General features: G+C 43.8%; 1 protein-coding gene across 11 annotated transcripts; it reads left to right on the top strand.

Moving 5' to 3' along the window:
- Nucleotides 1-1,014: 1,014 nt before the first annotated feature.
- bicdl1 (BICD family like cargo adaptor 1) lies at nt 1,015-21,777 on the top strand. Of its 11 annotated transcripts, none has more exons than XM_061672865.1 (13): nt 1,015-1,764; nt 2,689-2,904; nt 7,213-7,329; nt 9,007-9,153; nt 11,739-11,918; nt 11,994-12,212; nt 13,147-13,290; nt 14,226-14,356; nt 15,295-15,415; nt 16,428-16,496; nt 17,180-17,268; nt 17,357-17,423; nt 21,301-21,777. In XM_061672865.1, exons 1-13 carry the CDS (start codon nt 1,402-1,404, stop codon nt 21,301-21,303), a joined length of 1,866 nt encoding a protein of 621 aa, XP_061528849.1. In that variant the 5' UTR covers nt 1,015-1,401; the 3' UTR covers nt 21,304-21,777. The 11 variants fall into 11 exon arrangements, 6 of the variants coding, with proteins under 6 accessions (XP_061528849.1, XP_061528847.1, XP_061528848.1 ...); XM_061672863.1 differs by lacking the exon at nt 21,301-21,777 and adding an exon at nt 19,504-20,952; XR_009768332.1 differs by having other exon boundaries at nt 17,180-17,423.
- Nucleotides 21,778-22,786: the final 1,009 nt, after the last annotated feature.

Genomic DNA, 22,786 nt, shown 5'->3' with positions numbered 1-22,786 from the left:
GTTACCAGTAATGTGGTAATACCAATACAAATTTTTTATTTTTTTTGGACTAGAGTGCAAATGATGCAGATGCAGGATCAATAGTTTACCAAACAATGTTCCATAAACATGTGCAAAGCAGCGAGTGGCTTTGTTTATCCATCCATTTTCTGTACCGCTTCTCCTCACTGGGTCATCCCAGCTATCTTCGGGCGAGAGGCGGGGTACACCCTGAACCGGTCGCCAGCCTATCGCATGGCACATAGAAACAAACAACCATTCGCACTCATATTCACAATTTAGAGTCTTCAATTAACTTACCACCCATGTTTTGGGGATTTGGGAGAACACCAGAGTACCCGGAGAAAACCCACGCAGGCACGGGGAGAACATGCAAACTCAACACAGACGGGGCCGGGATTTGAATGCGTGTCCTCAGAACTGTGAGGCAGATGCGCTAACCAGTTGCCCACCGTGCCGCCTGGCTTTGTTTATTATGTTCAAATAGGTAGCAGGAAAGCTAATATAAAGTAGGTCCCAATATCAGGGCTCCGATTTGAATTTATGGCACACAGTGTATCAAAATACTAACGATTGGGATATCAGGGAAACTATTCAATGTTGCCTTGTTTTGTTGTTTTCTCACTGATTCTGCTTAAAGTTGTGTAATTTTGATGTCTGGTCAACAAGCTTTTTGAGGTGCATTTGGTTCTCCACTGGACATGAGAAGAAAAAAAAATAATAATAATTACAGCACCTTGTTTGGACTTATGATCCAAATGTTATTAGGCTGAATTGGTATGAAATGTCAAATATGCCCTGTTCGTCTTTTCAACAGCGTCTCCTTGCTGTGACGATGGCGGCCGCCAGCTGACTCGCTCGCGCTCCTCGCGACCATCACTGGAGGTCACACACGGCTGCGTGAGAAGCGGCAAAATATGGCGCTATCACTCTCGGCCAATGGGACGGCCGCTTCTCACAGGTTGCGGCTTGACGTCATCGGCGGGGCGGGAGCGCGCATCCAGGAAGGGCACGAGACGGGAGTCAGCGGGCGGCGAGATCGCGCACTCTTCTTTTGGCCACACTAATGTCTCCTGAGTAACCGGCTGCCAGGAATGGAGGACCCGGAGCCCCGCGACGGGGCGGGCGCCGCCAGACGGATTACAGCATGATAAAACATTCGCTGCTTTTGTGGTCCTTATTAACAGCCAGCGAGTGAGGCGTCGTTTGCTGTGATTCCGGGCCGGCTGTAAGTTAACGACGAGCAAGGATGGATGCATCTTCGATTACAGGCCAGTCCGGTCAGCCCGAGCCAGTCCGAGCAGGCTGGGTGGATTGGGTGTAAAGTAAAAAAAAAAAATAATAATAATAATAATAAAAAAGCAGCGGGCTCCTATCTGCTGGCTCGCGGGGACTTGAACCATGTCCGCGTTCTGCCTCGACCTGAGCACGTCCGGCGTGGGTTCAGCACCGCTGGAGCTGGACAGCGACTCCGTGGAGCGGTGTCTCACCGAGCCCGTAGGCGGCCCGGCTCACCCGCTGCGCCACGCCGGCTCCGGAGGCCTCGGCGTGGCGTTGGAGGAGGAACTGGCCGTGCTCAGCGAGGAGCAGGATGGCGCGGGAGCGCTCTCGCTGGACCACAACGCCGACTTGCTGGCTCTCTTCCGCCAAAAGGAAAAGGATTTGCTTTTAGCTGCCAAACTGGGCAAAGCTCTGCTGGAAAGAAACCAAGATTTGACCAAGCAATATGAGAAAATGCACAAAGACCTCAACGACAAATTAGAGGTAATGAACAGATAATGTCATCTAAAAACAATGGTGTGGCGGCGTTCAAGCCGACTTTTCTTCTCGGATTGACGTCGTTCGGTTCTCTTTTTGTTCCAAACCACAACAAAAGTTATCTCAAGGGCCAATCCAGGCTTCTCCTTATCCGAGTGGTGTCCGAGGGCCATTCATTTCAATTGATTTACAACAAAAGTTATCTCAAGGCACTTTTTCATTGCGTGATTTGACCGAGGAGGCCATCTTGCTTTGATTTCTCGGTAGGGCCGACGAGCAGGAAATAAATCATCTCGACTTCGGTCGAACTTCTGGTCACGCTGATCCTGCATTGTCGTCAGGGATCTCTCCGCTGACGACACCAGTGAATGAACACCGTGTCGCTTTTGTTCTTGTTTTTGAAATCCTTCACACTAGCCAACATGTGGCCTGAGGGTAAAAAGAAATAACACTCACGGGACTAATCTCCTCACCGTACACGGCTCACTGAATCTACTGTACATCTGTTCAACCCTTTGATCCATATTCATCCTCGTGATGCAGCTCAGAGAAATAAGCTGCTTCCCAATATCAGACCCATTGATGTTTTTTCGGCTTTGAACTTGTTTTGTTGCGGCTCCTCTTTAATTCTTTGCTCACCGTTCCTTTTTATCAGGGCAACACCCCGTGCATGTAAAATGTGATCGTTTAGCGAATTGACCTACAGGTCACAGCTATCAAAAGACAACATGAACAAAACTTCATTTTCTGTAAGCGTTTAAACTGAACTTTTCTTTCCATCCAGTGCAGTAATTATATTTCCACGATGAAGGACCTCCTTCTCTTGAAGCACTACCACCTGTAATACCCCATCTCCAACAAAGTATAGGTTATACAGATGTTTTCATGATTGTCGGCAATACTGATCTTGTACCACTTCTCCTCCGCCAGCACTTGGAGCAGGAGAAGCACGAGTTGCGTTGGCGTCTGGAAAATCGAGAGGGGGAGTGGGAGGGCCGCGTGGCCGAGCTGGAGACGGATGTCCAGCAGCTGCAGGGAGAGCTGGAGCAACACCAGGTCCAGCTGAGAGAGGCGGACAGGGACAAAACTAAGGTCATCGGTGACCTATCCGAACAAAACCACCGCTTGCTGGAACAACTTCGAAGGGTGAGAAATAGTGCGTGTGAGAATGTGTGTGTGTGTGTGTTTCGGATGTAAAAGCTTCGTGCAGCATTGGAGATTTAATTAGTCTGGGCTTTGTGTCACATGGCCTTAAGTGCTCTACCACGCTACTCAGAACCCCTTGCAAAGAAAGCACACACACACAAATTAATATCCTCCTACGATGGTTGTCAGGGTCTCTCAGTGCCATTCAAGTTTGCTTGCGTGACATCAGATGCTTGGGCCAGAAGCAATGGGGGACAATTTGTGTTCAGCCAGTCACTAAAAATGGTCAGTGTGAAAGGTGTGCTTCTGAAGCTTATGATGCTGAATTATTTAGAGTGATTGCCCTGCACGCTGCAATACCCCTCTGCCTTCTGACAGGTATTTCAATGCAGTTATTCACGAATTGCATTGCATTTGTAGGAAATGGTCCCAGATGAGGGGCACATGCTTACAAGACACAGACAGTATTTGGCTTCACCTAATGAATGGCTCGAGATGACATACGGAAAGTGTGTTAAAAATCTGCCTTTACAAAAACATGACAACGTGCGGTTTTTAATTGTGGCCAATAGTGGAATTAGTTTGTGTGTGTTAATGTTTGAGATGTTACGGAAGTGGAAATTGGGATACTAACATTTGCACCTCACCTCATTTAATTTTGAACATTCTAAACTGTCACACAAACGAGGAGAGAAGTTAACCACTGTAAAATGTAAAAATGCTCCAACTGACAACACGTATAGCAAGCCGCTCAACCTGCAGCTAGCCACGGCAGCTAATGTTGACGCTCATCTCTACGTCCTGGATGTTATTTCCTTTTCAGCACCTTATCTCAGCTTTAGTCTTCAGAATCATCCATCCATTCATTTTCTATACCGTCCTCAATAGCGGCACGGGTGAGCGTGAGCCTATTCCTGCTGACTTGGGGCAAGAGGCAGGGAACAGCCTAGAACTCACCATGCTGCCACTTTAGAGACATATTTTCCCCAAATGTTTTGCTTCAATTCCCAATTGTTGGACCTTAGGCACATCTAACTTTTGACATTTCTCTATACTTGAAATCCCTTTCTATCTTATCTACACCAGGCTGCTGTTTAGTCAACGGTTATGTATGTGTTGTACATATAAATGCTCTGCAGAAATCGCCATTTTAGAGCAAAGCTGTGATGTGATTGTTAAGCGCCGAATTTGCCGATGCTTTGACCCAACGTGTTGCTCGCTTGCCCCTGCCTGGCCTCCTTAGCACGAGGCCACTAAAAGGTACAAATGCCACATGGCAGTATGACACACAGCTTTGTACCCAAAAGCTGACGTGCACATCTTAATCCCTCTTTGCAAAACCGTGTACAAAGATTGAACCTTCTCCTGGGAAAAGAGGTTCTGTCGCCTCTCACGTGCTGATAAGAGATGGCGGACCTGCATGTGTTCTTTAATGTTGTAACTTGCATCTTGCTCCAGGGCTTCCGCTCATTTTGATCAGATTATTATTATTCTCATCTGCACCTGCCCCAACGGCATTATCATATTTTATTAAAGGAGTGTGCATGACTAATCAGTTGCTGGAGTTCTAAAACAATGGATTTAGGAGAGTGTGAAGATCTATGAAAACTTTTCCCTCAGTGTGGGGGAAACATACGTTAGTGCTTACTGTTAATGTGCGACATTCCCAAGAGTTAGGAGACTGCGTCGACGAAGATTTCACGATTAATTTCCTTTGCGCAAGAAGATGGCAACCTTGGATAACAGAGCAAACGAGGTCAATCACAGTGCTTGGTTGTTCGGCCACTTTTCAACTTTTCTAATTGGCTTGCTTTGCCCCTCCACCTCCTCTTTGCTCCTCATTTCTAAGCGATGGGCTGTCATGAAGTGATGTCAACTGTTTACAACTCTGATTGGATGTTGACAACATAAACTGGGGAACTGCTTGTCAGGGGAATGCTGTTTCCATTTGTCCCAACAATCCTCTAATTCTAATTGTTGACTCTTTAAATAAAAACATTTGATCGGTATCTAATTAGGCTCTGTCTCTGAAACAATAACATACTGTAAAACATGTTCTTTTTCAGTGGCCAAGTGAACAGGAACTCTTTTCGGGAATTCTTTAGCACCGACAACAAGAAGCTAGTCCTATTCCGGTTACTAATTGAAAGCACAGTAACACTCGAGCACCAGAATTCATTGAAGGTTTGCTCTGTCCTTTGCTCAACCATGGTAACAGTAGCAACATCGTTAAGGGTTAAACAGATTCACTTACTAACCAATGACTCAATTCATTCTATACTGTTAACACATTATTTACATACAATTAATTAATAATCCAATAATCAAAGAAATCTCTTTAATACCTATATTAACATACTTTTTCTTTCATGGTAGATGCCCGTTGAGTCATTTCATTAATTACCTCTTTACCCCGTTGTTTGTTTATTTTGTTATTTTATTTTATTTATGTAATTGTTTTTATTTTTGGATTGTGCAAAGGCTATCCAACAAGTAACAAAGTGGGCATGAACCGAGTAAGAACCCACTTTACTTGTGACATGATCCACATTAGAATTGTTCCGACGTCACGTTTTAGATGTTGGCCTTTTAAAAAGGAGCATTTAGGCAATCGTTGAAATGAGACCTCAGGAATAATGTCTTAACAGAGCTCCCGACTGACTAGAAAAGGATGGCCGTGGAAGCAGGGCACTCGAAAGGAAGTGATGTCAGTCGTGCCGTAAAATGCAACACAAAGGGGATTAGGCTATAATCCAGGGTAATAGCGTTGCCATATGCATTGAGTCAGGAACCAAAACAATTTAGCCCCTCACTCAAGTTAATTACTAACAGCAGGTAACATGTATTGAATGAGGAAGAGATCTCAAATTTCGGACTTTATTTGGTTAATTATATTCCATATTAACTCAGTTCACATTAGGTGCAGAGTACCCTAGTTAGTAGATCCAAATAAGTATGTCTGTGCATGCGCACGGGTGTGTGCGAACTGCAAATATGTGTGCATTTGCACGCGCGCGTGTAACCCACATGAATTAGCAGAATGGATAGCCTCTTCAATGACCTTAATCACGCGTGCTAGAGTACAGTAGCGCTGACACCAATGTGAGTCTGCAGGCTTTATGGCCGCCGCATTTAACTAAGAAATCTGAGGAAATAATGTTTATTTGAGTCAAAAGTACATTTTGCGTTTAACTTTTCATCCGTTTTGAACCCTACTTAAGTTTCTAAATAAGATTACTTGCCCAATACGGGGTTGTACTATAAATAGACATAATGCCTCTGTCTCCATTGGCACTTTAAAATGTTTTGCTCCCATTTTACTGCCTTAGTTGAAGACTTCTGGTGAGTCAGTCAGCATCCTCTTTGGAAAATAAGGTCTCTTTTCCCATCCAGAAAAGTCCAAAAGCGCTGAGGCCGCAATTCATCTATCAGTCCTAATTCTTTCTGGTTGCTATGACAACCAGAGTACCGTGCAAATTAAAAAGTCGTGGCTTGCAAAGTGTGCTACCCTAGTTTCCCTGTTCTCAGACTGCACTAAATGTGCTGTAATGTATATACAAGCGCATGTACTAAACTGTCGGTACACTTCTGATAAAAGAAAAAAAAAACTAAACACGATGGAGCCTGAAACAACCTGAAAATAAAAAAAGGAATATAATCATCATCATCATCATCATTAATAGTAGTAGTAGTGGTAGTGGTACTAGTATGTATAAGTATTATAAGCCTGTAAATTAGGCATATACTACATATACACATGACTTAATATTTTGTTGTGCCATCTTTTGAGACAATCAGTGCAATCAATGATTTCTTTCAATCTTACTGAGAACGCATTTTGTCCCATTTGGCGCAGGGTGTCTCGAATCTGTGCAGGTAACTAGGGCTGTGCAATATGAACAAAATGTATACATGTATAAATGCACGGTCAGGTGTCGTGTGGCCTGATCCCATCAAGTTTGCTGATGCATGCAAAGACGCTGCAGCACTTGATTGCACAACTACTTGAGCAGGAAACTGCTGCATTTAGTACTTCTGGACGAAAGCCTTGACATTTTGGGAAATCCTCGCTTTCGTTCTAACGGTTGTTTTACCATTTACGGGAACAGAATTCGGTGGGAGGATTGACATTGAGTATAAACGGCGGCGCTGAGTTTCCCGTCAGGGGGAGCAATTGTAGTTGTTGTTGATTTTCCTCTTCGTCAGTGTCTGCACTGAGTACACGGTTCCCGTGTGTGTCCGTGTTTTAATCCTTGCTAGTTTTTTTCTTTCTCCCTCCACATGAACTCTGTCTTGCTCCTTGTTCAGGCTGCAGAGGTGGAGAAGCAGCTATCCACTCAGGTCCATTCATTACGGGACGACTTCAGGGAGAAGAGTACGTCTACAAGACAGCACATGACACGATTAGAAACGCTACAAGCTGAAGTAAGACATGATCAGCGCGGCACCTCAATGCAAATTACAGTCATGTACTGTATGTACGTTTACGCTATCGAGCTCGATACTTGACGACAATAATCATTTGTGTCATTTGACAATGTATTCCAATAATCATTCCTGCTATATTAATATGATGACCCTGGAAAGTGACTCAGAACATATGGACTGTTTCAAAGTAGAAATGACACGCTCCTCCCCAAATAACCTACCACCACATTCCACTCCACCACACTCTTATTATTATTTACATGTCTATTTTCCTTTCTCACTTGTAGCGCGGACCAGCTATGGTGAGTCAGTCTTAAAAAGACAACACCGGCTTACCATTTAAGAGCGCAATATAAGCAACCGTGGGAGTCATTTGACACACCGCAAACTAAAGTTCATCATTCTTCTTTGGCAGAAGTGACACCACAATTTGTTTCTGGCGAAAAAAATATCACCAAAGCAAAACAGTTTTTTTTAATGTGTCAGATTACGGTCGCTTATTTATGTTATTGCTTTTCCAAAAAAGTATCAATTCATGTCAGGGTATACTCATCATTTTCCCTCTTTCTGTATTTTCCTCACTTATTTTCCCCTCCCTCCTTGATTGGAGCAGCAAGGACTCGAAGTGAGTGGTTAGCGGGTATTGTCTGGTCTGACTGCATGCTGCATGTAACTTAGTTAGGCTGAATTTGAGTTGAATTGGTGTGCAATGCTGGAACCTACAAATGGAAACAGAAAAAAAGCCAAAATCTCTTCACTACTTGCATGAAAAATCTGTTTCTTATCTTGATGGCAATCCCTGTTTTTCCGAAGGCGTTAAAAAAAAGGGGGAGAAAAAAGAGGCTTAGATGTGTTGTGAAGTCAGTCATGTGCTCATGTTTGATTGCAGCCACTTACAATAAGCCATTGATGATGACAAAGTAAAAGTAGTTACTTTAAGTTTCCCTGTGTCCTCCCTTTATTTCTTTCTTTTATGTGACAGCAGGGAAAACACCCTGACTGCAAAGCCGGCACTATAATTGGGGGAAAGAGCGTGTTCTATTTTTACCTAGACTGCAATGTCTGGGTGCTTCCACTTTTCATATGGTTTGCTTTTACATGATGATGACTCCTGGTGTTTGCCCTGCCTGGGGGAAAAGACTATTGTGGCCCTAAATGTCCAGAACATTGCATGTTGCAAAAGCAACGGATTCACGTGTAAGTCGCTGCAGTTCAAAGTAGGTTATCAGATGTAGGTCACATCCAGAAGGGATAAAATGATCACGTACCGTTGTTCATTTAATGTGTAAATCTGCTCAGGCGAAAACAATCCAAGTCCCACTGTGAAGAATATGTCGGGGGGAAGTTGAAGGTCGTCACTTTCGGAGTAAGCTGATATTAGGCTTTGTGTAGGCGCTACCGTATCACCAAGACATTCCTAAGACGAGGGTGGCTACTACCGCCTACGCCTGTGCTAGGCAACAGGCATTCTTCAGGCCAGTGGGAGTACTTTTTAATCTCGTGTAACTGCCCAGTTTGCCTGAGAGACGGGGCAACGTAATATGTATCCTTTAATCAAGTCTGTGGCTACCCCTTTGTCTGATATCGACCATAAAATCAAGACAATCCTCAGTTTGTACCCATAATCCTTTTTAATGGGCTGTCATTTCTAATCACCGATGCTGAAAACGTCAGATAAAGATGCTGTCGGAGAGGAAGATGGAGCTGGAGCGGCGGGTACATGCCATGCTGGAGGAGAACGAAGTGCTTAAGAATACTGTGGAAGATCTCAGAGATAGGACGCTGGTGCTGGAGAAGCAGTGTCACGAGAAGGACCTACAGGTAAAAAGCTTCTGTGTATGCAATGTCGAACCTCCAAAGGGTGGCACAATTTGGAATCTAACCGAAATGTGGTTCTCAAACTACCCCAAATCTTAGACTTGAAAAGTTATCAAGCATGACGTCATGAGACTTCAGTAAAGACTTTTATCAATCCGTTTAAAAGCATTGCATATGTAGTTGATGAGGACTTTATGATGGCAACGTGCAATGGTTTCACTCTGAGACATATTCTTTATATATATTCTAAAATTGATGATGAAGCATTTTCGGTTCATTGGATGGTTACTTGTCCACCTACACACGCGCAACAAGAAACAAGCGCTATAGAAAGTGGATTAAGTCAACTAGTGGGGCAGGATAGATTGTGTTGCAACTAGGGATGAGTATCGAGAATCGGTGAGAACTGGTTCCAAATTTAACGATACCTTGGAATCCTTCATTGAATTTTGTAGCGTTTGCCCACAACTGGCCACAAGTGGTATGAATACGCTATTTCCCACAAATTAGTCTGAGTAAGGATGCCAGATCGTCGCCAAGAGCAGTGGGAAACACACGACTAAAAACAAAACAAATTTAACTATAAACGACTAGAATTGACACCACTTTAACTATTAAACCTTGTTTGTACAAGTCAAAACATGATACAGTGATTTTAATTATAGCAATGTATTCTGCAAAAGAGTGAATGCAAGTTTTCCGGGTGTTACACTAAAAAGGACGCTAAAATCCATCCATCCACACTAGAGTCCTATCCTAGCTGACTCTAGGCGGGAGACGGGGTACACCCTGAATTGGTCGCCAGACAATCGCAGGGCACACATAGACAAACAACCATTCGCACTCACATTCACAACTATGGCGAATTTAGAGTCAGCAATCAACCTACCATGCATGTTTTTGGGATCTGGGAGGAAACCGGAGTACCTGGAGAAAAAGCCATGGGGAGAACATGCAAACTCCACATGATTTCATGCCTAGAAGATTACCACAGATGCGTTATTTGCCTTGAGGGTGTTGATGGAAACATACAGAGAAGGAGCTACATTTTATCTTTGTAGATCTAGAGAAAGCCAATGACGGAGTACTCAGAGAGGAACAGTGGTACTGCATGCGGAAGTCTGGAGTGGCAGAGAAGTATGTTAGAATGGTACAGGACATGTATGAGGGCAGCAGAGCAACGGTGAGGTGTGAAAGAGGAATTTGAGGTGCAGGTGAGATTGCATCAGGGATCAACCCTGAGCCCCTTCCTGTTTGCAGTGGTGATAGATAGGCTGAGAGATGAGGTTAGACTGCAGTCCCCGTGCACCATGATGTTCGCAGATGACAGTGAAAGCAGGGAGCAGTTGGAGGAACGGTTGGAAAAGTAGAAGGATGCACTGGAAAGTAGAGGAATGAAGATTAGCCGAAGTAAAACAGAATATATGTGCATGAATGAGAGGGGTGGTGGGGGAAGACTGAGGCTACAGGGAGAGGAGATAGCAAGGGTGGAGGACTTGAAATACTTGGGGTCAACAGTCCAGAGCAATGGTGAGTGTGGTCAGGAAGTGAAGAAACGGGTCCAAGCAGGTTGGAACGGGTGGAGGAAGGTGTCTGGTGTGTTATGTGACAGAAGAGTCTCTGCTAGGATGAAGGGCAAAGTTTATAAAACCGTGGTGAGGACAGCCATGATGTACGGATTAGAGACAGTGGCACTGAAGAGACAACAGGAAGCAGAGCTGGAGGCGGCGGAAATGAAGATGTTGAGCTTTGCTCTAGGAGTGACCAGGTTAGATAAAATTAGAAATGAGCTCATCAGAGGGACAGCCAAGGTTGGATGTTTTGGATACAAAGTTAGAGAGAGCAGACTTTGATGGTTTGGACACGTCCAGAGGAGAAATAGTGAGTATATTGGTAGAAGGATGATGAGGATGGAGCTGTCAGGCAAGAGAGCGAGAGGAAGACCAGAGAGAAGGTTGATGGATGTCGTGAGGGAAGACATGAGGACAGTCGGTGTTCGAGGGGAGGATGCAAGAGATAGGCTTACAAAAGGATGACATGTTGTGGCGACCCCTAATGGCGATCTGTGAAACGATGTGTGTCTTGTATTTAAAATATACAATGTGTGTAATTATTTTTGTTGTGGGTTGAGTTTTACAGTAAACTCCAAATGGGGTCTCGCTAAATAGCTTAAAACACACTCAGGCAGGGCAGAAGAACATACGTCAGACGCTTGCTGCAAGATATAAAAGATGCGTTCAGGGTGCATTTACAACGCAGACGCATACACAAGCTCCACCGCGGAACATTGGTTTTTCTTCGATTATAATGTTTATATATTATAACGAGAAGCTTCAATATAATATCCAGTGGGTGTTTTTTTATGCCAGCTTATTCATTTAATTATTTTTTAAGGTCCCCTGGATGATTTTCCTCCCCCAAACTCCAAATGTGAGAGTCGATGAGAATCGATAAAGAATCGAATCGTTAAGCAGTCTCGAAAATGGAATCGGAATCACAAAAATCATATCCATTGCCATCCCTAATTACAACTTTGGAGGATTGTTTTTCTTTCAGATTTTAAGCCTGGTTGTGGATGTTGTGTTTAGTTGCGGCAGAATCAGGTGGAGCTTCAGGAAGTTCAGTTGTCCCACAGGCAGCTAACAGCTCGGCTGGAGGAACTGACGGAGGAGAGCAGCCTGCATAGCCTCACCCCCCACCAGTCCAGCCTGATGTGTGAGATAGAGCAAAGCATGGAGCAAGAGGAGCAGGAGCAGGAGAGAGAGCAGGTACATCAGCATCGACTGTCAGAGCCACACAGACTGTCCAATTCTAATTTGGGTTCTTTGTCTCTCCATCCCTAGCTGCGTCTCCAGCTGTGGGAAGCCTACTGTGAGGTGCGCTCGTTGTGCTCCCATCTCCGAGGTAATGACGTCACAGACTCTGCGCTATCCACAGACTCGTCCATGGACGAGTCCTCGGAGACGTCCTCGGCCAAGGATGTGCCAACCGGGAGCCTTCATGCCAGCCTGCTAGAACTGCGCAGGCTAACACAGAACCTGCTGGATGGAAACGAGTCGACGGTACTCACGGACAGTTTACCAATAGTTTATCAGTTTCATATACCTGTATGCGTACTATATTTTGCCCTGCAAGTCAAGGGCATACTGCAGAGATAAGCTCCATTTCACCCAAGTGCTATAGAAAATGGGTGTTAGGTCAGTAGATAGATTTATACTATATTGTACTTAGCTTTTATGATAAACAATTTGTTTAGTTTCGGGGGAAAAGTACATCATTGTACCTTTACAAATTCATGTGGCTATGTATCCTTTACGGTACTGCATTTGTGCATTTTCAACACTTGCATTTTACATCTTGGGAATATTGATATACAGTATCCTATAAATTATTCATATAGAACACAACAGACTTAATTTACACCAACAAAGAAAGTCCTTTGCCAAGAAAAGGTCTTCCTGCTTGACAATGTATAAAATGCATTGTAGTATTATATTCTGTCAAATGGTGATCCAATAGAAACTGACCTGGCATCCAATTGGGACCCTAAACCTAATGTTCAGGGAATGCTCCACTCGAGTCCAGTAATTACCCTTGTGGGCCACATTATCATATATAGCTGTATGTATATTTGGAGAAGGTCTTATTTGCACAAAATAACTGAGTAGTCATTATCCAAAAATATACAGTAGGTTAAATGGAGTGGACTCCAGCTTTCCCGTGACCCTGACAAGGATAAGCGGAAGAAAATGGATAAAAGCAAACTGCTATTTACGGGTACTTATGAAACAGCTTAGTTTTGGATTCCTAGTTCACGCAATATAAAGATACTCAGATTACACTAACTGACTTTTGTGGTTCCTACTTCAATGTCATGTTCTATTTTTTTTTTTGTGTTATTGATAACATCTACAGTTTAGCACATTTTTCCTTTCTTCTTGACTGCTCGAGGACTGGCATTAAAATTGAATATTTTGGGGCGTTTACTGTCGAAAGGGTTCTCGACGCAGTGACGAGGAAGCTCTGGAGGAGCAAGTGAAGAAGCTGGGAGAAGAGCTGAGAGATGTCCGAGAGCTGTATGAAGCTGAGCAGGACAAGACGCACAACAGTAAAGAAGAGTTGCTGCAGTTGCACAATCAGGTACCTGTGTAAAGTCATTTTTATTGCTTGTACACAGTTATGTACAGTGCTGTGCAAAAATGTTCGTCAATCTCTAGTATTGTTGATAGAATCACTTTTTTCAGAGAGAGACTCTGCTAAGCAGTCTTATGCAAAACAAATAAAAACATCACAGATTTCCACTAAACTTTGTCGGTCTGTGTGTTCAGGACGAAACCATTTAATTTTGGTGAGGATCAGGATAAAAACCAGATATGAGAATGCATTTATTTTGGGTCAGTGTGGCATCGAGGGAACAGTAGTTAATCACAATGCTACCAGTTCTCCTCAAACACAAAGTAGTCTGCAAACTAACACATGAGAATAAACATGACGCTCTACTCAGTCACTTTTTTGTTTTTTTAAATAAATGTCATTATAGAATTGATGAAACGACAGATAATGTTCATGTGCACAGTGAAACCCATTCACTGCCATTGACGGCTGCCGAATTCAAATATCCATGTGAACAAGGAGTACTGTCAGTGAATGAGTTAAAAGGCGTGCACAGTCATGTATATGTGCACAATGAATTATGTACAAGAAATCTCTTTAGAGTTGAATTGATGTATTACAAAAGCAACTGAATGGACAAATCTGTGCAATTATTACAAAATAAAGAGTACATATTTAAGTTTTTTTGCATCATTTAATTCACCTCTATGCGGGCTTGTCTACTCCTCCCTTTGATCAACATTTTCCCTAACTCTATACATATCTTGCACCATGCACAAAAAGTGACGGACGTGACTCTAGATATCAATCCTGCAGCATATCTGATTTTGTTTCAATAAACCCAGTAAAACATTGCGCCCTTTACATTGATTCCACAGCTTAAGTAACAATAGCATATCAAAACCACTGTCCAATAAACTCGTTTCACTGATGTCCATGTCCTTTGCCCATCAAACCTACAGATGGCGCTGCTCTCAGTAGAAATGTGTTCCCTCCAAGAGGAATCCGAGCGGATGAGGACCATGGCAGAGGTCCGAGAGCCCAGCGAGCAGCTCCAGAGTGCCATTAAAGACAGAGATGACGCTATAGCCAAGTAGGATCACACTCAAAAAAAAAACAAAAAACCTCATCAACACTGCTGGGATTTTATTACATGATGCATTGCACTTCATAGAATAATGATGCATACTCCTTGTATTTCTGAAGCATGTTTTGAATGTTCTATTATTGACAATAATAACATTCTATCAACCTAGACGATTATTCAAACTCACACCGAACTACTGATCACAACATTAACGCGAGTTAATGAGATGTTCTAAACCAAATAGTCTTTTTCAGGTTTGATGACTGTCATAGAGGGATTCATTGAACAATTCTGTTCATTTATGCGTGATCTTATTTACCTAAATGGAGGGCAAAAGACAAAAAACACCTCTCAGTATAAAGCTGTGAAATTCTACACCACTCATAACTACAACAACAGTAATCATTGTTTTGCACATCCCTGGAGTTAAATAAGGCCACCCCCCGCCCCAAAAAAACAAATGTACCGGTAGTCACACTTCTTAGTGGGCAGAATGGTGGAACCTAGTGGCTTGCACTTCTGTCTCGCAGTTCGGAGGTTCGAGGCTTGAATCCCTGTCCTGTATGGGGAGTTTGCGTGTTCTCCCTGTTCATGTGCGGATTTTCTCCAGCTAGTCCGGCTTCCTCGCACATCCCTCCAAAAATGCGTTCGGTTAAATGAAGACTAAATTGTTCGTAGGTGTGAATGTGAGCAATTGACTGGCGACAGGTCAAAGTCAGCTGGGATAGGCTCCAGCTCACGCACCACCCAAATGGCTTGACTTGCTTAACCTAAGTTATGATTTGACTTGACTCGCTTGATTGTTTGTTTGCTTTTTTTTTTTTTGTCACGGTGACTTGGGACGAGTTTGAAACTGAAGTCGCTCTAGTATATTTCCTCTCTGTTCCATTGCGTAAGGCCTTCATGCTGGTAGGGCATCACCATCATGTCACTCTGTCTTCCAGGAAGAAGGCAGTGGAGATGGAGCTGGCCAAGTGTAAAATAGACATCATGTCTCTAAATAGTCAGCTTCTGGATGCCATCCAGCAGAAGCTCAATCTGTCACAGCAGCTGGAGGCCTGGCAGGTGGGTCATCTTGATAGAGAGGTTTCAGTTAAAGCCTTGTAGTAAGGCTGTGTAAAATTATTGATTTGGTCACTTCCCTTCAAGTCCACGTCTCTTGTCTCCCTCTTTGTTAACAAAAAATGTGGTAACTGCATACACGGGAAATCACTCAATCAAGCTGGAAACACACACATCGATTTTCCAAAATGTGCGAGAACCCACAACTGACACGGAACAAAATGCTCCTGTGTGTGCCTGCTGTTGTTATTGTGTGTGGTGTAGCCTCCTCGAGATGAGCAACACAGCACATCACACACATAACGATATCATCAACGAGAATCGCGAGTGTCCTTCCCAAAACAGATGTCGGCCAAAGTATCAAGACCGACCCGTGAGAGGCCGCGGTTGCCCGAAAATACGAAGCTTAGCAGTAGTAGTAGTAGAAGAGGAAATAAAAGACGCTACCTTACCTGCAACTGGTAACTACACTCTTCTCCTTGTCATGCATTGTGCTGAATGACTTGAGACACAAATTCTCCAGAGCCTTGTTCAAATGCCAGGGCTTTATTGACAAAGTGGAAGGAAATATGGACAGTTAGTAACAAACAGTACAGTACAGGTTGTAGGTGACATTAATTTATCTTGGTCTCATTTTTTTAAATATATGTATATATATATCACTAAGTCTGGCATTTGAGCAAGGGTGTGTAGATTTTTGGGGGGAAACCGCTCTTAACGCACCACAGGATATTTGCTCAGGATTATGTTTGACTGACATCTGATAAGCGGTCCTATGATGACTTTGCCCGGAAGGAGAAACATTTGCTGAAATTTGGCCCGATGATCAGAACGTGTGCACCCTGCTTAAGCGGCACACTTCTTCCTACGTGTATGTGGCCATGGTCCCGCTCGTTCCTTCCCTCCACCCTCCCTCCTCCTCTGTAACTAGCGGCTCTTCCCTCTCTCTTCTCCCCGCCCACAGTTTGCATCCTCAGGGCTCTTTACAGTTTGGCTCTTGTGGTTTCTGATCTAGTGGCCTTCCTCAGCCTCCGTCCGTGCCACCCTCTCTCCCTTGTGGTACACTACCCCTCCTGCCTTAGAGGTGAGCCCAGCTGCACCATCCCATCATTCCACCCCTCACTAACCCTTCCACGCCACGCTGAGCCATTTCATGCCACGGGAAAAACGCCCATCCCAGCTGAAACCATTGACCCTCAGTTAGGACAACGGGTACTTTCGGAAATTCACTCCAAGCACGCTCTCTACACTCGGGAACCTTTGGAAACTCAGAGCGCCGTTGGAGTGTGCCGTTCAGTTGCTCGGGGCGCTATACTCTGGGAGTGCCGCAGCAGCAGGCAGGATGAGATGTTGCCAGGCAGAACTGCCACATTCAGTATGGCGGACGCACTGACGCATCTCTGCCAATGGCCAACACGCTCGTTCGTAAATTCGTAGAAAATGGAGCGTGCACGTTCAGAGCGCAGTGAGAGCGTCTGATTGAATTTCCGAACGTACCCTATGTTAACCGCCATTCTATGTTCACCTGTCTTGCCTGTCTGTAAACATACATCCTTGAGGCCAGGGGTTTCTAACTGATTGGGAACCCTCTCAAAGCTCTTGACCATGTTTTTGGACGAGTTGAGTTTCCTTTAAAGGAAACTTTAACCTTGGCGATGTAACAACTGCGACCAGTTCAGGGTGTACCCCGCCTCTCGCCCGAAGCTAGCTGGGATAGCTGGGTTGAACTCAGAACGGTGATGAAAGCTCTCGCGTGTGTTCTCGCAGGACGACATGCACAGAGTGATCGACCAGCAGTTAATGGACAAGCACCAGGACGAGTGGCGCTCCACGCCGTCGTCCGTCTCCGCGTCCAGGTCGTCGAGAGCTCCCGGCGCTCAGTCCTCCAGGCGAGCTCTCCGCCTCGCTGACCGGGACCGTAAACTTTTCTCTTTCTTCAAAAAGAGCTGAGTACACGAGACGGAGGCGACGCCAGATCACGTGGAGAGGAGAGAGTGACATGGCAGCGCAGGTGTGAACAACGCAGCCAAAGACAGACAGTGGTAGACTGCAAAGACGTTGGAGCATTTATTCACTATCCTTGATAGCTGTACCAGTATGCTCTTGGTCGTCACTAGTAGGACAATTCTGCCCACTAGTACAACGACTATGGCGCATAAATAGAACTATCTTACAAACGATATTTTTTTTCCCACGACCGCCTTCCATGACTGTATGACATTTCTGCACACTTGTAAGCCAACTGTGGCATACTAGTAGGATAAGTGTTACTAGTGAGGCAAAACTGTGCACGAGTTGACACTACTACTACTACTACTAGTAGTGAAGTTGACTAGCTGTTAAACAGTAGAATGAATAAAGTCACAAGTAGTAATAGTAGCATGCATATTCAATATGTGCACAGTTTTGCCTCAGTAATAACATATAGTTGTCCTACTATCCTACTACGTTTGTAGGATGCCAAAGTTGTCCGACTAGACAAGACAAAGCTAGATTCTTCCGCATACCACCAGAAGGAGACTGTGTACCACTCGTGCTACTTGTACCACACTTTGAGAACCGCTGACTTAGAAGGACAAATTTAGCATACTTGGAGGAAAACTACGTTACTAGTGAGGCGAAACTACTCGTGGGCATTTCGGTACAATTAGTAGGGTCCAGGAGGCTACCGGTGTGTGACACATGCCTACCAGTTGTGTTTCTAGTGCAGCACAAGGTTTAATTGTGTATTCGTAAGCCAAAAGTGGCAATCGTAGTGGGACAAAAACATTACTAGGAAGACACAGTCGTTGTACGTGGGTGCAGAATTGCCTTGCAAGTAAGGACAAACAGCGTACGAGTACATGGATGTCAAGGATACGCTGCAAAAACTCAAATCTTACCCAGTGAATTTATCTTATTTGTTGTGCAAACGTCTTGCTGTGCTTATTTTAAAACAGTCATGACTTTTTTTCCAGCAAGACAAAAAGACTTAAAAGGCATTTTTGCTGAATTCAAACAATTCTGCAAGGAAAGGAAGGGCCAAAATGTCTCCACAGAGACGTGAAAGACTCATTGCCATTTTATCGATAACCTATGATTTCAGTTGTCGCTGCTGAGGGTGGTCCGTCCAACTAGTTATTAGGTGTAAGGGGCCATTACTTTTTCTCACAGGGCCAGGTAATTGGATACTTTAGTATTTTTTTTTCTTAATCAATTTAAAAACAGGGCGGCACGGTGGGCGACTGGTTAGACCGTCTGCCTCACAGTTCTGAGGACCGGGGTTCAATCCCCGGCTCCACCTGTGTGGAGTTTGCATGTCCCCCCACCCGTGCCTCTGTGGGTTTTCTCTTTAACATTAAAGTGGGGAAACTATGCAAAAATATAAGAATTTGAGAAGAGGGCCAATGCTTTTTCATGGCACTGTTGTTCCAGTGGCAGATTTTCTTTGCACTTATTTTAGGGGCAAGATGTTTTAAGTGAAAACAATCTGCCAGTGGAACTAGTCTGAACTGACTTGATACGAATTAAAATAAGATCTTGTATCTTACAAGTCTTTTTGTCTTCCTGAAAATCCCTCCATCCATTTTCTACACCACTTGTCCTCATCAAGGTCACGGGCATGCTGGAGCCTTTGCCAGCGAACTGTGGGCAGGATGCGGGGTCTTCAATGAACCTACCACACATGTTTTGGGGGTGTGGGAGGAAAACCAGAGCACCCATGCAGGCACGGGGAGAATACGCAAACTCCACCCAGGCGAGGCCGGACTTGAACCCGGGTCCTCAGAACTGTGAGGCTGATGTGCTAACCAGTCGCCGTGCCGCCTCTTGCTGAAAATTTAGAGGAGGGAGGGGGGGAAATCAACTGTCTTAAAATAAGTACAGTAAGCTTTAGGAGGCACGAGTTTAGTTTTTGCAGCGTATGCAATAAATGCTAAAATGTATTTCTATACAGGTTCGAGGGGCTTGTGCTTGTTGCACTTTATTTTTTGTTCCTTGTCTAATTCTGATGATTCGGTCACAACGCGACATCGATCCTCTTCTAAAAGACGACTTGTGGGACATGATCAGGGTCCCGACGTTTACTTGTACTGAGGAAGGTTTCCTTGTAGTGCCTACGTGCCATCGCCACTCCCCACTGCCGAGCCCGTTCGAGACTCAACATCCCTTGTGTCAGGCGAATGACGCGGAATTGCAGAGCAGCTGGAGCCGTGATCGGAACGTGTTGATGGTTGGATGGCAACGCCTGACTCTGACTGGAGTACATTTGTTTGAGAGTTTATTCATTTGTTTTGGATGTGTTAAAACACAAGGCCACATCAACGTGTAGTTTGTAATGGAAAAATCTCACGTAACACCACCCAAAAAAAGTACATACAGTAAAGCGCCGCATATTTGCAGTTGGGCACTCACAAATCTGCTTCTTTGTGGATTATTTGCTGGTAATGTGCTCAAGCCAAAGCCATCTTTTATATAAAAATATTGATTGGTGCCATTTTGCAGTATCTTGGTGACAAGGAGCTATGTTGAAGTTCGGGGAGGAGCTTCATTTCGTCAGCCCCATCCCCTTGTCCAATCGAAAAAAGTAATCTTGGGGCATCTATAGGCAATTACAAACCTTTTTGGGTTGGCAATTACTTGCGGATATTTGCCATTATAGTGAGGTCACTGTGGGCCGTAATAATGATAAGCCCGTCTCAAATTATTCTCTCAAATTGACTTGCTCACTGAGCCTGTTTAGTGGAACACAAAACTGTCATTCTGTTGTATGACTGGTTCGTGGAAAAGAATTCCATTGTTCTGCCTGTCCCGCTGGCAGAGATAGATTTAAAAAGATCATCAGCAGAAACAAGTTCTGTCTTGCACTGAACTTTTCCTTTGGATACTTTCCATTCCCAGTGACCTACGGGAGGCCTTTATGTTGATCTCCAACATTTGAATAAACCTGCGGGTTTAACATCCCCGATGCACGCGTCACGTACTCGTGCATGAGAAGACGCTGTCCTCTATTATTTCAAACATTTTTTCTAGGCAACCAAATTATTCCAATGTTTACATGAGCGTGAGAAGGAGGACAACAAATGTTGCATTTCATATCACGAAAAGACATGTTGACTTGAAACAGATGAGTGTACACGGTAATATTTTTAGCTGGGAAAAAAAAAAAAAGTCTACCTCCATCATCACTGCTTCAATACTTCATGAGCACTTTGAGTTGTTACTAAACTGTTAGGCTTCCGTTGAGGCGACGTGACGTGAATGCCTTTTTGTTGTTTTTGTTGTTGTTTTGTGCGCTGCCGTGTTAGCTCCTCTTTGTCTGTACGTGCGCGCGCGTGTGTGTATGTTTGAGCAGCTGTGCAAAACCTATGCAGATGTCATCTTCAGCCGGTTGTTTGAAGGGAGAAACCCAAAGACTGATACATAAAGTATAGAAAACAATTCTGATTAGGTCTGGATGACGTGAATATATTTATAGATAAAATCCATACCTTTTCAGTAAATACTTTTTAAAATATTAATTTGTTTTTCTTTAGTTTGTTTTTAAAAATGTTTTTTTTTTTTTTTTTAAGGGACTGATAACGTGGCAAGAGGAACATAGAGTATAGTCACCTACATGGCCTCATAAAGCTTTCATATTCGAACACCAATCAACATTATTGCCATCATTTTAGTCAGCAATCTCTTACAATTCATTCAGTTTCTATACCACACCCTGGACTGGTCGCCAGCACGTAGACAAACACTCACATTTCCACCTATGGACGATTTAGACTACAGTGTTCGATTAACCTAAGATGCATTTTTTTTTTTTTTAAATCATAATAATTTGTAAACATTCATTTCATGTGAACATTTGTTCTTGTTTTTGGATCCAAACGATCAAACGCCATGTTGTGGGGGTATGGCAGTGATTCCAGAGGTCCAGTGATGCTCGCCGATTATTGATGAGGCTGCTTGTTGACTCCGCCGAGCTGCTCTGGGTACACATGGCTGCAATCAGAACATGGGGAATAGCATCAGTGTCTATACGTGAATGAGGATTTGCTCAGCACACGAGAGAAAAGGACACGAAAATGCTCAACTGTCTGTCATTCCCACTGCAATTATCCCGCGTTGTTATTGTTGCTTTTCTTTTTCGTCGCTTACGTGTACGTACATTGTTGTTGAAATGTGTTTCATGCCGACAGTGTGACGTCACGTTCAGAATGACAATGCTAGCGATCTCGTCACAGAATGACGGTTTCTTTTTTGCTCCGTTTATATCGATAAAGCCATTCATGATGACTCTTTATGAAGAGTGCCTTATACACTGTTTTTTGATGGGCATGTGTGTCACAATCCATTGAACGTGTGATCTCTGGTGAAAAGTTCAAAGAATAAATGCCTGTCACTCTTGTCGTGTGTTTCTTTTCCACAAACCAAGCACTTGTATTTCCATTTCCATTCTGTTGTGTTTGTATCGTTCACGACGCTTGACGATTTCAGAGTCATTTTCCAATTGAAAACATTTTTAGAACTGTCCAACTGAGCATTTTTTGTTTTGGTTTTTGTGATGAATAACCAATGGGACAATGGTGAGTGAGCGTGACACAGGCCCACTATTGACTTTGTTTTCTACTGCGTTTGGGTTTTGGGTGGGCCCGTTGTGCTGCGTGTGAGTGTCCATTCAGTAACGACTAACAGCATTGGTTTCACTTATAGAACATTCCCAACTATGCCAAAGATTTGTTCTGCAGTTTTCTGAGAAATCAAGTTTCTCTAATCAACGCATAACAATCTGCTTATAATAAACACATTGTGCGATTCTTCACGGAGACAGTTTGACAAATCGGATTGCCTGAACAACACGAGGTCGTCCTTCCATCCTTTTTCTACACTGTACAGCTTGTTTTTGTTAGGGCTGTGAAAAACTGAAGCTTTTCCTATACGGGGTTGGGGTCCACCCTGGACTGGTCGCCAGCCCATGGCAGGAGCACAAGATGTGGACAGCCATTAGGTAACGTCTCCGTCACGTTGTAGGCCCTAATATGAAGATGAACATACATTTCAGAAGTTAATTTAGGAGGGGGGGAACACAGATGAACTAGAATTGGATAGGCGGCGCAGCCCCCTAGTGGTTTGCACGACTGCTTCACAGTCAAGAGGTCCTAAGTTCGAATCTCGGCTCGCTCGTTCTTTCCACATTCCAAAAATATTCAACAGCAGATGTTAGGTTAATTGAAGACTCGAAAGCGGGTGGGCAAACTTTTGTGCTCCGAGGCCACATTTGAATTTTAAAATGGACATTCGGAGATGAACATAAATCAATAAAAGAAGCTTAATTGTGAATCTCATCATAATGAGAATAATTATTCTCATTAGTATTGTACTATTTATTATTAATCAAATATGAAA

Source organism: Phycodurus eques, chromosome 3 (assembly GCF_024500275.1).
Source record: "Phycodurus eques isolate BA_2022a chromosome 3, UOR_Pequ_1.1, whole genome shotgun sequence".
Classification (NCBI taxonomy): domain Eukaryota; kingdom Metazoa; phylum Chordata; class Actinopteri; order Syngnathiformes; family Syngnathidae; genus Phycodurus; species Phycodurus eques.
This window is presented reverse-complemented; position numbering and strand designations above follow the sequence as displayed.

Excerpts from the sequence above, each read along its gene's own strand:
- bicdl1 (XM_061672863.1), top strand. The coding sequence starts at position 1,402 with ATGTCCGCGTTCTGCCTCGACCTGAGCACGTCCGGCGTGGGTTCAGCA. Across the intron at positions 16,497-17,179 it reads CTACCCCTCCTGCCTTAGAG|GACGACATGCACAGAGTGAT; the intron begins GTGAGCCCAGCT and ends GTGTTCTCGCAG. Across the intron at positions 17,269-17,356 it reads TCGTCCGTCTCCGCGTCCAG|AGCTGAGTACACGAGACGGA; the intron begins GTCGTCGAGAGC and ends TTCTTCAAAAAG.